The sequence below is a fragment of the Lactuca saligna genome, chromosome 2, assembly GCF_052625555.1.
Source record: "Lactuca saligna cultivar CGN05327 chromosome 2, ASM5262555v1, whole genome shotgun sequence".
Classification (NCBI taxonomy): domain Eukaryota; kingdom Viridiplantae; phylum Streptophyta; class Magnoliopsida; order Asterales; family Asteraceae; genus Lactuca; species Lactuca saligna.
The window spans coordinates 168,691,873-168,707,651 of NC_136418.1; the positions used below are offsets into that span (position 1 = coordinate 168,691,873).

General features: G+C 31.0%; 1 protein-coding gene across 1 annotated transcript; it reads left to right on the top strand.

Annotated features, from left to right (window-relative positions):
- The first annotated feature begins 9,978 nt into the window (after positions 1–9,978).
- Positions 9,979–11,415, top strand: LOC145032686 (aquaporin PIP2-4-like). Its single transcript, XM_078981577.1, has 4 exons — positions 9,979–10,349; positions 10,448–10,743; positions 10,836–10,976; positions 11,083–11,415. The coding sequence occupies exons 1-4, from the start codon at positions 10,046–10,048 to the stop codon at positions 11,194–11,196; spliced, it is 855 nt and encodes a 284-aa protein (XP_078837703.1). The 5' UTR covers positions 9,979–10,045; the 3' UTR covers positions 11,197–11,415.
- Positions 11,416–15,779: the final 4,364 nt, after the last annotated feature.

The following is a 15,779-nucleotide window of genomic DNA, read 5'->3' on the forward strand; positions in this document are numbered from 1 at the left end:
TATTTTTCTTTATATAAATCTTTTTAATGATCCCGATTTTTTCCCTCTAAAAATATATCAAGCATTTATGTCTTATATAATGTTGCCACATTATAATTATTATTTTCCAAAAATATATCCTTTTAATGAGGAATTTAATTTAGTGAATGAAGTAAATGTTAATTCAAACTAGATATATATTCCATAATTGTTGCACGAGTTTATTAAAAGAAATATCAAGATTTAAACATTAAGTATTTTTAAAATAAAATTTCAGAATACAGACAAACGATAATGTGTTACAATGAAATATAAAATTGAATAGACTAAAAAAAACTATTAAGACAACAAATCTTGAAAATAATATAGTTATGAAAAATTATAACGTAAGATAAAAATTATAATATATTAGGAGATTTGTAAGTACAATTAGTATAAACACTACGGTTATTAGAAAAAAATAAGATCGTTAGGATAAGTAAAAACGCAATATATAAACTAAATTATCACAATAGTAATGAAATGTCATTATTTGATACTCCATATAATTGAAAGATATACTAAACTACATTGGTGATATACTAAAAATTTTCAAAGTTGCGTCAAGACTAATGCAAAGTTCTTGCGAACACCAAATAAATAAGAACAAACATAAAAGCTAGCACTTATTTTCATAATCAATTTAAAATAAACCAATCATGATTTAGAAAAGAATTTTTATTGACGATATACTAAAATTAAATCCATATAACATTTAACATTCCATAAATTATATTCTATGATTTTATTTGAATAAATGAAATAGTTGTCAATATTTAATACAGTGAAATAAAACAATATATTTTTTGTCAATATAGGCTCAAATTAAGTAATCTTATGATGGTAACAACGTCTAATTAGAATATTTATGCTTATATAACAATATCATAACCATATCTGATGAAGAAAGTCATTCAATTAATAAAACAAAAAAATATTGTATACAAAGAGGTCCTTCAACGATTATAGATATTTATGAATTTCAATGTAACTTCTACACATTTCAGTATTACCAATAAGCATAATTTTTTTTTTTATAATTATTATGCAATATCTATAGACATTTTTTTATAATTATTATGTAGTATTTGTAGACATTTATATGTTTTTTATACGTTAACCGCATTTAATGCGAGTTATAATCTAGTTCTTTTTATTATCTAAACTAGGTGTGAGACCCATGTATTACATGAGTTTAATTTAAAAAAATAAATATAAAATTTTAATAATTTGAATAGTTTGAATTTATAAGAAAAATAAGAAAAATTTTGAATTATTAAAATTAATGAAACTTTAATGTATTGAATACATTACATATATAAACCATTTCTAATAAATACTTTACATATATATATATTACCTTACATATTAAATGTGGAATTTTAATTTAATAAAATGAAAAACACAATAAAATGACAAGTGGAAAATAGAAAATTTAAAAATTCTAGAAAATACCATGTGTCCAAATGAATAAGAAGAGAACATGTGGCAAAAAACCTTCATTTATTATAATAGATATTTAACCGATCTTCAAAATAAAAAGTATAACTAAAATACTAATTGTCCTAATTTACAACTTTCAATCACGATTTTAGTTTTGTCGCAATATTTGTCAATCGACAATCACGACTTTTTGTGTTTATAAAAATTCGAGTCTAATCCATTCCGTATAAAATATCACATAGAACACCTTGTGCACGTTTGCATTATGGGAAAAACCAATACATTCTACTGATAATTGATAATGTTGGTAATAGAATTCGAACAAATTTTATTTAATGTTAGTTAGAGAATTACTAACCTAATAATAATTAACATGGTTTTCATTATCATATATGTTTTTTTTGTTAATTACCAATTCACTGATCTTAACCTTGATTTATGGGTTAACATTATTTTGGAGAATATGTTATCTAATATTATAATAACGTTATGTTTGTATTATTATGTTTAGGGACAATTATTTTAAGATTTAAACGTTCTATTTTTTGTTTTGTCCGGAGCTTCAATTTGAACCTGTCCTAACAATTAAAAAGATATGATGAAGAAAACCTTAACCCTTGGAGATAGAGTCAAAAGAGGTTGGGACATTGAAGACGAAGTGGATTGGAAGATGATGATCAGCCGTCAGCAGCAGTAGTGAGGAGCACGTGCTCTTAAGGCTGTAAACGAACCAAACGAATACGAAACGAGGTTTATTTACGTTCGTTCGTTTAACAAGTTACATTGTTTAGTCTGTTGGTTTAATAGAATTACTAGATAAATAAGGTGAATAAGTAATTTTATATATCTTTAACAACTATTTTTGACTCACTCTGAAATGGGCTACGTATGCAAGAAAAACACAGCTAAAGGACAAATGGTGTAAAAACAATTAGGCTAAAGTTGCATGATTTGCCAAAAGCACAAGGACCGTTTAGGTAACTTAATGTATTATATATTTGTAGTAGATCCAGTTATTAAATAATATTATTGCCTTGTACTAGAATTTTCTAGTTTAGTTTTTAACTTTTATGAATATTTACTCTACTCGAACATTTTCGCTAAAGAAACTAACAAGTTAGATTTTATTTATTTCTGTATATAATATAATAAAGAAACATTTACCTTTTCAGATGAACCACGCAATTTAGCTCAATTCAAGTTTGTTGGATTTATCTATGTATTATTTATTATTCATTACTATATATTTTTAATTCAAAGGTTATAAAATTTCACACTTTTGACGAAGACAAAAGTCTAAGGTGCCTAACACACGAAAAATGCAAAAACACGAGACTACGTTCTAAATTGGAAATCATGTAGGCTTACGTGGTCCCCTTCTTGCATTGAGTAACATTACTTTATTATATTCTTTTTTATAATTTATATAAATATTATATTGGATTAAAGATCCGATATCATATTATCAAAATACTCAATGACTCATGAGATAGGTTTTGAAATTATCTAGTTTTGTTATTTATATATTTAGAGTTCATATCATTGTTGCCCAATAAAATATTATGTTCGGTTTTAATTAGTCACTAAATTTTTTTTTTTTTTGGTACCTTAAATCCCTGAATGACAAATAATCTGTGATGTTGGAGTCGATTAGTCTAGTTTGAGCTATATATATATATATATATATATATATATATATATATATATATATATATATATATATATATATATATATATATATATATATATATATATATATATATATATATATATACATTAATTAAATATACTACTACTAGTTTGATTAGTATGTTAGAATTTTGAACTCGTTACGTTTAGGTCATGGTTTTATTGTTAGTTTAAGGTTTTTTTCGTTCTGATTCTATAAAAACAAACATTTGTATTGGAAATATGATGTTGTTTGAGTTGACATTGAATATTGAATTTTGTGATTGAAAGTTTGAAACCATTGTTGCATCAAATGGGTTCTTGATTTTCTTGATGCATAGAGATAAAAGAGAGATTTTTAATTTTTTTTAAACAAACCTTAAAAGGAAAAATCCATATAGACGCCATATCAATGTCGTGTTGAAAACTTTAGTTGATCTAAGTGCATGTGGACTCTAAGCAACTAGATTACCCGTTCAGTGACCATTTAAAACCATAAATTGAAAGTTTAAAGAACCACAATGCCCAAAAAAAAAAAAAAACAATAAAAATTTTATGACCATTCAAAGCCACAATAAAAGGTGGTTTGGATATAATGACATTCACTCATATATCTATAGATGTTTATTTAGATTTAACCAATTTTAATCTGACATTTTAAATTATTTACACACTTATTTGGCAGAATCTTAGTGATTTAGCTCTAAATAGTTCAGAGTTCTGAATCATTCAGAGATTGAATAAATCTACTCCAAAAAAAAAAAAACATTTTGTTTGGTTAGGACACTAAATGCTTATGATGGATGGTAAAAATGATCACTTTACAATTTTATTTAAGAAGCATTAACTTTCTAAAAATGCACAATTAAATGTCCTAACACCTCTTAAGAAAGGAAAAAAAAAATCATATATTTCTTAGCATTCAAAATTCTCACTAACAAACCAACATTATGATAGGTGATAATAAGATTACACATATGAAATTTATTCAACAATGATTCAGCGTATCAAGTCAATGCTTTTTTGGGTTGAAGTAGAATTTATCTCTTGGTATATTACAATTTGGTGGTGTCATATCGAATCCTACAAATCCGTATGTCGACCTTTCATGTCTTTCAAGAAGAACATTAATTACCCAAAGTTCTTGATGATTAGTTTTATCTTTTTACATGTATTGCTATCAAGATGCATAATGTTTCACATGTACAATCCGAAAGAAGTTTTTTGGTCTGCATATGCATGTCAAAATATTATCTAATTATAATATGAAACACCCTTCCTACGAGTTAGTAGAAAATAAGTAATCATTTAAAAACCATTTTCAAATCTTTAATTATTTTTGTTCGATCCCCAAAATATTTAAAATCATAGACTTTAGTTTATTTGTGTACCAAAATGTTCCATTCTAGATCATTATTTTAAGCTTTATTTTTCACTTGCGAGTATAATTTCGAGTCGGGATGAAAAAATTATGGCTAAAACAAGTCATTGGGTGATATGAAAAAACATGTGGTAGCACCAAACAAAACCTTAAATTGAATATTAATGTAAAGATAAATAATACACATCTAAAATGTAAGTTTGATTAATACAGGCTTTGGGGGAGTATTGGGCTATGTATAGTGGGCTATCAAATGTGATACCTGAGCTGAGCAATATGATGTAAAAATACATATAAGTGTATAACCATTTCAATGTGAGATCTCCAAATAATCGGCTATAATAAAACGTGATATAGAAAATATCATCTTAATTTACTTGGCATATTCTAGTTCTAGTTGTTAATAAAAAATTGATAAAATCATAAGCTTATATTTTGTTAAAGTTTTTTTTTTTTTTTTTTTTTTTTTTTTTTTTTTTTTTTTTTTCATTTATATGTGATAATTTATAATATATCAATAATAGTAATAATTTTCTCTAATAGTATTATTATTTTGTTTTGAAATATTTGTAATTACAATATTGATTTTTTAGTAAAACAATTACTAAAAACGATAAGTATTTGAAAAATAACTTGATAAGGCCAAATAAGACTGGAAGTAATAATACTTTTATATGTAATAATTAGCTTTGTTTTAAATTGTAACTAAGGATAAAACCGATTAATGAAAAATGATTATTTGCCTTGAATAGTTTTAGAGTAAATTACGCTTTTTGGTCCCTATGGTTGGCATCATATCTAATTTTGGTGAGAGTTTTGACAAAACGAACGATGAGGGTATATCCATATTTTACTTTTCTTATTTTCTATGTCAGCTTAGTGTATCTCATTTTCTTCTCATTTGTCAGTTCATTTTTTTAATATCAGAAAATGATCACCTTTCAATTAACTTCACATTTTTATTTTATTTTCAAATATATTATATAAAAATATTATTATACTTTTTTTAGAGAATTAAAAACCGTAAATTTTAGTATATTTTTTTATAATTATTTAAATATATATTTAATTTAATAAAAGCTTAAACAGAAAAAATAACATGTTTTAACATTGGCCAATCAAAGAAGAAAAGAGGTTGCGGGATAGCCATTCCTCACAGAAAAATCTTTCACCTAAATCACACCCAAAATGTGGTGTTCCTGATTGGGGTGAAATGTACACATCAGCAAACCGCATTGTACATTTATGATACTCCGTCCAACTTAATGTCCTCCGGATTTAATGTTACTTATAAAGCTATTCATTTTGGTACGATAATCCATTGTTAACCAAAAAAACTACCGATTTACCCTTGTCTTATTCATTTTTTGTTCTTGTATTTTTCTTTTTTCTATCTTTTTTTTTTCTTTTCTTTTAATTGTTTTAGATTATTCCTACTACCACAACTTGCATCCATATTTGGTGCTTCAGTTAAAAATCCAAATATAAGATGATGGTATCAAATAACTTTGTTTCTTTGGTTTGATCGTTACAAAAACTATATAGTACAAAGCTTCCAAAACACTCAAAACGTATTGATAGTGATTATATCCACACATTTTCTTTGATTCGCATTGGCTTTCACTAGATCGGCCCATCTCAAACATTCATGTGTCACTTGAACCACAATATTACCAGCAACAGAACATAAAACTAAAACATGATCAGTATTCCAGATGTGGTCATAAAAAATCGGGCATATCGTTGAATCCACATCAATTTCTTTTATTATTGAGATTGACTATAATAGGAATTTTATTCAACCGAATTTTCCAAACCAAAACATTCAAATTTAATAGGAATATAATTGTTCCATCTAGTTTTTCGTTCCCCAACACAAAAGTGTCATTGTCAATCACCTTAGCAGCCGATGAAACTGAGCACAACCCGAATGGTCGAACTCCAAAACCCATGATCTTTTTGAAACAAAGGAATGAATAATTGAAGAATGTCAATTAAAATCATCTGTTTCTATAAGTTATACCCATCTCCTTGGAAATTATGTTTATAAAAGGTTATTTGTAGTATTTGACTTGATGATGATCCATATGGACTTCTTTTAGTTGACGTGAGAGTTTCTTCTCATCCAGCTCAATGAATTCAAATTTGACTGAGGAAGCATGCTACAAACACATTGTTATGCAAGTGCAATTATGTAATCAATGAAACTACATTGCAGCTGGTAGTAGCAAACAAAAAATAAAAATAAAAGAGTTCAGAATATATGAAGCATGAAAGAGTCGTACCATTCAAACCGTTTATTTATTTGTTGAATTTTCTATTAGTAAGTTGTCATTTTCTTTATATTAATATTTTTCTTTGTTATCATCTTAGGAATTTTTAATTATTATCGTGGTTGTCGATATCATGAAAATTGGGGTATTAGAGATGTATCACACTAAATTATGTAATTTGGATGTATTAATATAATGCAACCCAATTTAGGTATATATAAAAATTAAGACGATTGATGCATGTTCTTAAAATACTTGCTATAAAACATAAGCTCTTAAATCAAATGAGTCAAAATTCAAATAAATATCATACATAGTTATAAAGTTAGTATTTTTCTTTTTTTAATTTCATTCATTTGAAACTCTATTTTTTTACTTTCTCAAACCACATTCATTTGAAACCCTATTTTTTAATTAATGCAATTCAGAAGTTTTCTTAATTATGATTTAACTCTCAAAATTTTTATAACTTATATCATATTTAATTAGCATTTAGTGAAAAATTTACTATAAAATAGTCAATCTTTTGGAAAGACATGTATACAAATCATATATAAATTTCAGGAGGAAAAAAAAAAAAAAAAACTTAAAGGTTTCTATGTTGGGTTGAGGTCTTATGACCTACTTTTAGAGATATGCTATTATATTAGAGGTTTTAATGTGTAAGTTTGTTATAATAATTCGTTTTTATATTTTTTTCGTTTTTGGATTATTGTAATACACTTTTGGAAATATGTTATTATATTAGAGTTTTTAATTTGTAAGTTTGTTATACTAATTCGTTTTTATATTTTATTCGTTTTTTGATTATTGTAATACAGTCGTTGTATATTGTGGTTTAATCGTTAATATATTGATCATATATTATATAGGGTGATGTCGAAAATACTTAATTAAATATTTTAAGTATGTTTTTTTTTTGTATTGTAATTGTACCGTTTCAAAAGATAATTAATTAAAATTCATACATATGTTATACTTTCCATCTTTCTCTTTCTTTCTTTCTTTCTCTCTCTCTTTCTCTCTCTCTCTTTCTCTCTCTCTCTCTCTCTCTCTCTATATATATATATATATATATATATATATATATATATATATATATATATATATATATATATAATAGAGGTCAAAACACTTCAACCAAAATTTATTTAAAATCTAATATTTCAAATACTTTTTAATAATGATTGTAAATATTTCAACATGTATTACTTAATTGATTGATTAATAAAAATATTAATGTTTTGAAACTCCTAACTCTTAAACTTATATTATTTAATTTGTTAGTTAACTAAAATATTTTGCCTACATAAAGATAACATTTTTATGTTTGGTTACTCATATTTATTTATGTAATTAGAAAACAATGTGTACATGGAATGACTACTTCAATTTCACATAGGAATCGATAGCACTAGATATGTATGTTGTCTTTAACCAGTGGTATGAGATCCACATACCCTTTTTAATTATTTATATTAATGCTTAGTAATATCTATTTTATATTCTTATTCACCTTAATTTTTTAGGTACAAATTAATGAAAATGATTATCGACCCACCAACATAAAGTCAAACGTACACCTTGCAAAATATGTAATTAAAATTAAATATCATATTACTAATCGGCTTTTTTTAAAACTCTTGATGACATTTATGTATAATGATATGTATTTTGTATGACTTCATTATTAATTTTAATGTTTAATATTTGAAAGTTCATATATGAAACATTTGATGTTTTGGTGTAATATAAATAGTGTAATACAAAGTTTATTAGTTCAATATTATTTATTAATAGTTCATTCAAAACAACTTATTTTTTATTTTATCCAAAAAATATTATCGGACATAAGAAAAATAGATTATATTAATGTCATACAAAAACTTATAATATATATTGGATATTATAAAAGTGAAAGTAAAGTTTCTAAGATATGGACTATATACTTCTTAATAAATGAAAGTTTTTTTACCACATGTCAATCTCTCATTAGTTTTGACACTTATCATTTTGTGTTATTTTTAAAATAAATATTATCCACTTGTCAATTTTTGATTTGTTTCAGTTTTTAAAATTAAAATCATACTTATATATATACAGTATTAAATATCATATATATGATATTAAATTGCAATAAATACACTTTTTCCTTTCTTATTTTAACATTATACATTAAAAAATATTTTATGTTTACATTTTAATTTAATGTTTAATTTTTTTTAAATCAACTCGTGTAATACACGAGTTTCACACCTAGTATTAGATAGTATTAAAATATAAATTGATAGATTTTTATGTTATTTGATAATTTGGTTAATAATCAAAATATAATTAAAAACGTAAATTTCAACATATTTTTATTTTTTCTCATAACTATGTTAACCACTTAAATACATTTTTATAGTAGATTGCTCTTAGTTTAAACAAAAACTTTGTGATAGTAGCTAGCTATTTAACACGTGGTAGTTGAATGGCCACGAATTTTTATGTTTAAAAACAATCGTCACATGATTGGCTGGGTTAGCAGAAGAAAAATACTCTTTACCAACTCTAAACACTGATTGGTTAGTGGAATCCAGGTGTCACAAGGTTAGTGGTTGGATCAACGAAAAGGACAATGGACGGTGGTGGGTGACACTGACAGTGATGTCCAACTCTATTTGTTATTTTGTTTTTAGATTTTAACCCAAATTTTTACAAGAAAATTTGCATTTATAGAACACAATCACAAATTCACACATAATACTATTCCGATGACATATTACAATAAAGTTATACAGTTAAAATTAATATATGGAAACCATTAAGAGTTCTACTGAGAAATATAATATTAAGAGCTCAACTGAGAGGTTGGATACATCACAAGTAGAAGAGCAGCATAGAAATTATGAGTAAATAATTCTTGTTCAATTTAAGTTTAAAGGATTTTACTTGTGAAATGTAGTTAAAGTTCAATGATCAATAAATTAATCATGTATTAAATAGCCATTTTATATTATTTTACAAAAATGTCAGCATTTCATAGCAACAAAAGTAACAACTGTTTACCACATCTTATGAAATAATAATTTTGTTACTTTAAATTATTACAAACTATGAAACATTAACAATAAAACCTATTGTTTTACACTTCACTGCTTTCATTGTCTCCAACTTAATCCATTTCTTGGTATAAATACAACCAATTTCTTTTCCATTCTTCTCATCCTCCATCTATCTTTTCTCTCACTTTCACACACACATAGTTCTCAAAAAGAACATGGGCAAAGACGTTGAAGTTGGTGGTCATGACTACAGTGCAAAAGATTACGAAGACCCTCCACCGGCTGCCTTTATTGACGCAGAGGAACTCACGAAATGGTCTTTTTACAGAGCCATCATTGCTGAGTTCATCGCCACCCTCTTGTTCCTTTACATCACCGTCTTGACTGTCATCGGCTACAAGTCTCAGACCGATCCCGCCCACAGCTCCGATCAGTGCGGTGGCGTAGGAATACTAGGCATCGCTTGGGCATTTGGTGGCATGATCTTTGTCCTCGTTTACTGCACCGCCGGCATCTCCGGTAACTTTTCTTTCCTATGATCAATCAATTAGTTTCCTTACGTACTTTGATAAGTAGTTGATGGATTTAATTTGACGATGGTTTGATCAAATTTTCAGGAGGACACATTAACCCTGCGGTTACGTTTGGGTTGTTCTTGGCTAGGAAGGTGACACTCCCGAGGGCAGTGATGTACATCATTGCGCAATGCTTGGGGGCTATCTGCGGTTGTGGTCTTGTTAAAGCTTTCCAGAAGACTTACTATAATACTTATGGTGGTGGCGCCAACGAGCTCGCCGACGGCTACAGTAAAGGCACCGGCTTGGGTGCTGAGATCATCGGGACATTTGTCCTTGTGTACACCGTCTTCTCCGCCACTGATCCCAAGAGAAATGCACGCGATTCCCATGTCCCTGTAAGTACTTACTCTGCAATATCAGAACTTGTTTAGGTTATATCCATTCAATACTCTCTTTTGACATTGTTTTTTGGATGAATTAATGAAAGGTGTTGGCACCTCTTCCTATTGGATTTGCTGTGTTCATGGTTCACTTGGCAACAATCCCAATCACCGGCACCGGAATCAACCCCGCTCGTAGTTTTGGCGCTGCCGTCATGTATGGAAAAGATAAGGCGTGGGATGATCAAGTAAGTTATAATCATATTCATATTATTCATCGTTTAAGGTCTTTAATTTGGAGCTTCTTGATAATTCATATTTACTCACGGATTGAGGGGTGTGTTGTGTGTACAGTGGATATTCTGGGTGGGGCCAATGATCGGAGCTGCCATCGCCGCCTTCTACCACCAGTTTGTGTTGAGAGCAGCGGCAGTGAAAGCTCTAGGATCCTTTAGAAGCAATGCGTAATTAAGCCATGCACGATTGAGTAGTCGCCACTCTCCATTGTTCTTCTTGGAAGAAATTGTACAAATTAATTTTCCGTTTGGTTTTTTGAATTTGCCCAAAGGGTTCTGCTGTTAATTTTTAATCCCTTTCTTTCTTTTAGTAATCGAGTCTCTCTGTTTGATGTAATCGGTGAACCAGTGCCTTTCCAATCCATATAATAAAATCTTACTTTTGTTTGAACTTTAGTTGCTTCCAAATTTTTAGGGATAACATAAGAACATTTCAAATGTTAGTTGTTTTAATGGTTTTTATTAATTGAAAGGCATTGCTTCTTCGATCAAATGTTTTTATTAATCCACTAAAATTTTGAGTCTAATGACAATTATACCCATATTTAGGGGTGAGCAAAAACCGAACCGACTAAAAATAAACCAACAAAACCGCAACAAACTGCAACCAACAAACTGAAACCGATGCAAAAACCAATGGTGTTGATTTCATTTTTGCAAAAATCGAAGGTCTGCGGGTCGGTGCGGTTTTTACCAAGAAACCAATCCATCAAAACCGAACCGCACCGAAGATTTATAAAATAATAAATCACTAATTTATATTTATATTCTATAATATATACATATTTTTTTTTAAAATACTAAGAAATATTAATACATACTATATTTGGACTTAAGACTTTGATAGTTGGGTTTAGCCATTTAATCGGGATTCCAAACCATTTTCCGAACTTATTTTCTATTTTGTTTTTATTTTTGTAGTTACCACAACATAGTAGGTCACTAATTAACTATATGTTATAAGGTTATAACAAGTACGCCAAATTTTAATTTTTTTTTCTTAGTCAACGGTTGTATATAAAGTCACTTAGAACTTTTTATTTATATAATTTATTTTGTATTGAAAATAAACCTTTACCAATAAACGGTTTCAAAAAGTGAAAAAAATTGCACCACACAAGCTTACTTGCACATTGTTATAGTGTTTTTTTTTAAATACTCCAAAAAACATCAAAGACCACACCAAATTTTTGAATCGGTTTAAAACCGAAACCGCAAAACCGAACCATTGGAAAACCGCACCCAACGGTTTTAAGAATACAAAAACCGCACCTTGCGGTTTGCGGTTCGGTTTGACTTTTTCCTCTTTATTTACTTCCCGAGCTCCTGATTGTTATTTCTGCTTCCTTTTGCTTCCGAGCACTTCTTCTATGCTGGAAATACAATTTAAACGTGATTAAGCACCTTTTGTTCCATATTTGCTATAAAATAGTCAACAAGTATTAATATTCTATATAAATTATATGACTAAATATGCACATATCAATGTTCCGAGATGAGTATTTTCCCCCGATGGAGAGGGAAAGGTTGGCCCAGGAGTTTCTGTCTCTCAAGCAGAAGACAGAGTTGGTGATTGAGATTACACGGATGTTTCACGAGAGGGCACTGTTCTACCCTGAGCATGTGTTGATGGAGCAGGTGCACATGAGCTGGTATTTGAGCATTCTGAGGAGGGATATTCGAGAGTTCGTGGCGAACTCATCTTATCGTACATTTTCTGAGCTTCAGAAAAATGCCAGGACGAGGGAGCTCGAGCTGGAGACTCCGGCTAGGGAGGATGCAGAGTCTCAGGGGAGAGACCAGAGGTTGGTGCAATCACATCTTGCAGCTAAGCGGGCTAAGCCCGCTGATTCGAGGAGTGTGGGCCAAAGGGGTCTCACTTGTGGAATGTGCGGCAAGAGTCACGAGGGGTCGTGCCGAGCGGGGATTTGCTACAAATGTGGCAAGGAGAGGCATATGGCGAAGGATTTCCCCAAGGGGTTTGCAGTTTGCTTCCACTATAACCAAACTGGCTATCGAATGACCGAGTGCCCCCAGCTTCGTTAGGGATCAGCACAGTGATCTACACCTACTGTTTTACGTGCTACTGATAGTCGTCCGGTGAAGGCCGAGGTTCCGAGGGCTAGTGGTAGAGCTTTTCAGCTGACAACGGAGGAGGTCCGCGCAACACCTGATGTCGTGGCTGGTACGTATTTCCTTTTTATTTAATTATTTATAGATTTATTGTGCTTATTTTGTGTTATATTTAGGTACATTTCTTGTGAGTTCTGTACCTACTTTAGTCTTATTCGACTTGATTGCGAGTCGATCCTTCGTGTACTTAGCTTCTAGTCGTCACATCAGTATCAGACGTGCGGTATTGAGTCGACCTTTGAGGGTTTCTATAGTTGACGAGCATGTGGTTTTCGCTGCGGATGTGTTCCGAGGATGTGTGCTGGAGATTTTTGGTGTCGAGTTTCCGTTTGATCTCGTACTGATTGCGATGGAGGATGTCTATGTCATTGTGGACATGGATTGGTTGAGTTGTTTTGGAGTCGCGATTGACTGCGAGCATCAGTTGGTGACTATACGAGATCCCAATGGGGGAGTGCTTATAGTGTATGGCGAGGGTACCAGATCTGGGTCAGCCTTCTCGAAAAATAAACGAGTCATATATGGGTTTGAGTTGAGTTTTTGAACCCGCCAACCCGTTTATATTCTTCATAAAAAATTATTTTATTTTTAAATGTATTTATGTATCAAGTATTAATATTTAATAAGTATTATATACTATATATACCATCGATTCATAGACTATTTGACTATTTTGACATTTTGACATTTTGACTCGTAATGGATGGTCTAAGGTTGTAAATTGTAACCTATAAGGCTAAGTCTGTAACACGTTTCTATGAACGTTTTTAATTTTCATTTGAATGTTTAAAACTTAAATGTCTAAAATTCGGATATGTTTGCATCAACTATCAAGAATTTACTCATGTTTAATTGTCAATTTTATTTATGGAATCTGACCCTCTAATCCAAAGCTGACCCACGAACCCGCCAACCTGTGAACCCGTATAAATAAATGGGTTGGCGAGTCATATTGTAACGTCCCAAAAATACAGTCTAAAAATTTCTTTTTAAAACATTGCTTAAATCATAATTATCAAACCATAAATAAATCCTAACATAATTCAGAGTATTAATTCCAAAACATATTTCCATTATCAGAGTAAAACATTCTTGGGTGAATAATCAATGGTGTGTGCCATGCGATCACCTCGAGCTCTTCCCTCCGCTACTGGAAGTACCTGAAACCAAAACTGAAAACCGTAAGCACGAAGCTTAGTGAGTTACCCAACCTACCACATACCCTGCATAATCACATACTGCATATATGGGGCCACACCCGCTACTTCAGGCCTCGTCCGCTACATCGGTCATGCCTGTCTTCAAGCCCCGCTTGGATACATATATGTTTCTCTTTAGGCCCCGCCCACTGAAAACATACTACATATAACAATGACATATAACACATAAACTGAGCACACCCTACTGCATTCTTGTACTAAGGCCTCACCTGTCTTGGGCCTCGCCCCTGACCTGCTACTAGTGAGTCACGGAACCCCGTCCAAGCTCCTGCTGTAAGTGAGATGCGAACCCCTGCCCACACTCACTCCACTCCTGTCTCGGGCCTTTCCCCTACTCTGCTACTAATGAGGTATAGAACACCTCCCACCCTATGCTATTGGTGAGATACGAGACCTAGCCTACACTCGCCTCCCTACCAGACACATACATGTATCACACTAACAACAAGTATAGATTATCATGTAAACCGTTCCTTAGGCACCCGCCCGCTAACATTAGACCTTGGTCTTGAATATCATACTAGCATACAGTGCCTAGGGATAACCCCCGAGTCTTCCTACTCATATCTACATGGGCCGGCATTGTGGTCGTAGACACATCCACACAAAAGGGAAAACTCACCTTGCACTGCTGAAACTCTGACTGATACTCTTCTGACTGCTATCTGACAACTTCCCCAACCGCTGCTCCAATAGCTCCCCGAGCTTCAATATCAATATAATACTTAGTCCCAAACTGAACTCCATAAGTCAAACTAAGTAAGCCCTGGTCAATGTCAAAGTCCTGGTCAAAGTCAACCTTCCAGGTTGACCGTACTCGCCGAGTCAGCCTATTGACACGCTGAGTTCATGAATTCAGAAACACCCACAATCACAACTTGACTCGTCGAGTCCTTCAACTTCTGAGTCCTAGTTCTGGTATTGACCTACCCACCGAGTCACTGCCTTAACTCACTGACTCGACTTGCATCCAAAAGAGGTTAGGGTTTCGACCCGACTCGCCGAGTCTAAGAACAGACTCGTCGAGTCCACCTTCATCATTTTCATTCTGTCGATTTCAGTCCATTCCATTGCTTCCCAATCGTAGATATGCACTCCTAAGGCTAGCTTCACAGGTAAAGTTGCTAACTTTACGTGCATGCAAAGGGTTATGAAGCTAAAACACCAAATCCAAGCAAAAATGGTGGTCTATGACATAGAATGGAGCCATGGATGGAAAAAGCTAGCAACTCTGAACTTCTAGAACCCAAAAGTACTCAGATCAGAAGTCTTCTTTGTCCTAAAAGGTACAATACACGGATTGGCCTTGGCAATGGCCCAAAAGTGACAAAAATCTAACTAGGAAAAGGGATCTAAATGAGTAAAAGCCAAGGTATAAGCTTCATACCTTCAAATTATCTGA

Excerpts from the sequence above, each read along its gene's own strand:
- LOC145032686 (XM_078981577.1), top strand. The coding sequence starts at position 10,046 with ATGGGCAAAGACGTTGAAGTTGGTGGTCATGACTACAGTGCAAAAGAT. Across the intron at positions 10,350-10,447 it reads CTGCACCGCCGGCATCTCCG|GAGGACACATTAACCCTGCG; the intron begins GTAACTTTTCTT and ends TCAAATTTTCAG. Across the intron at positions 10,744-10,835 it reads CACGCGATTCCCATGTCCCT|GTGTTGGCACCTCTTCCTAT; the intron begins GTAAGTACTTAC and ends AATTAATGAAAG.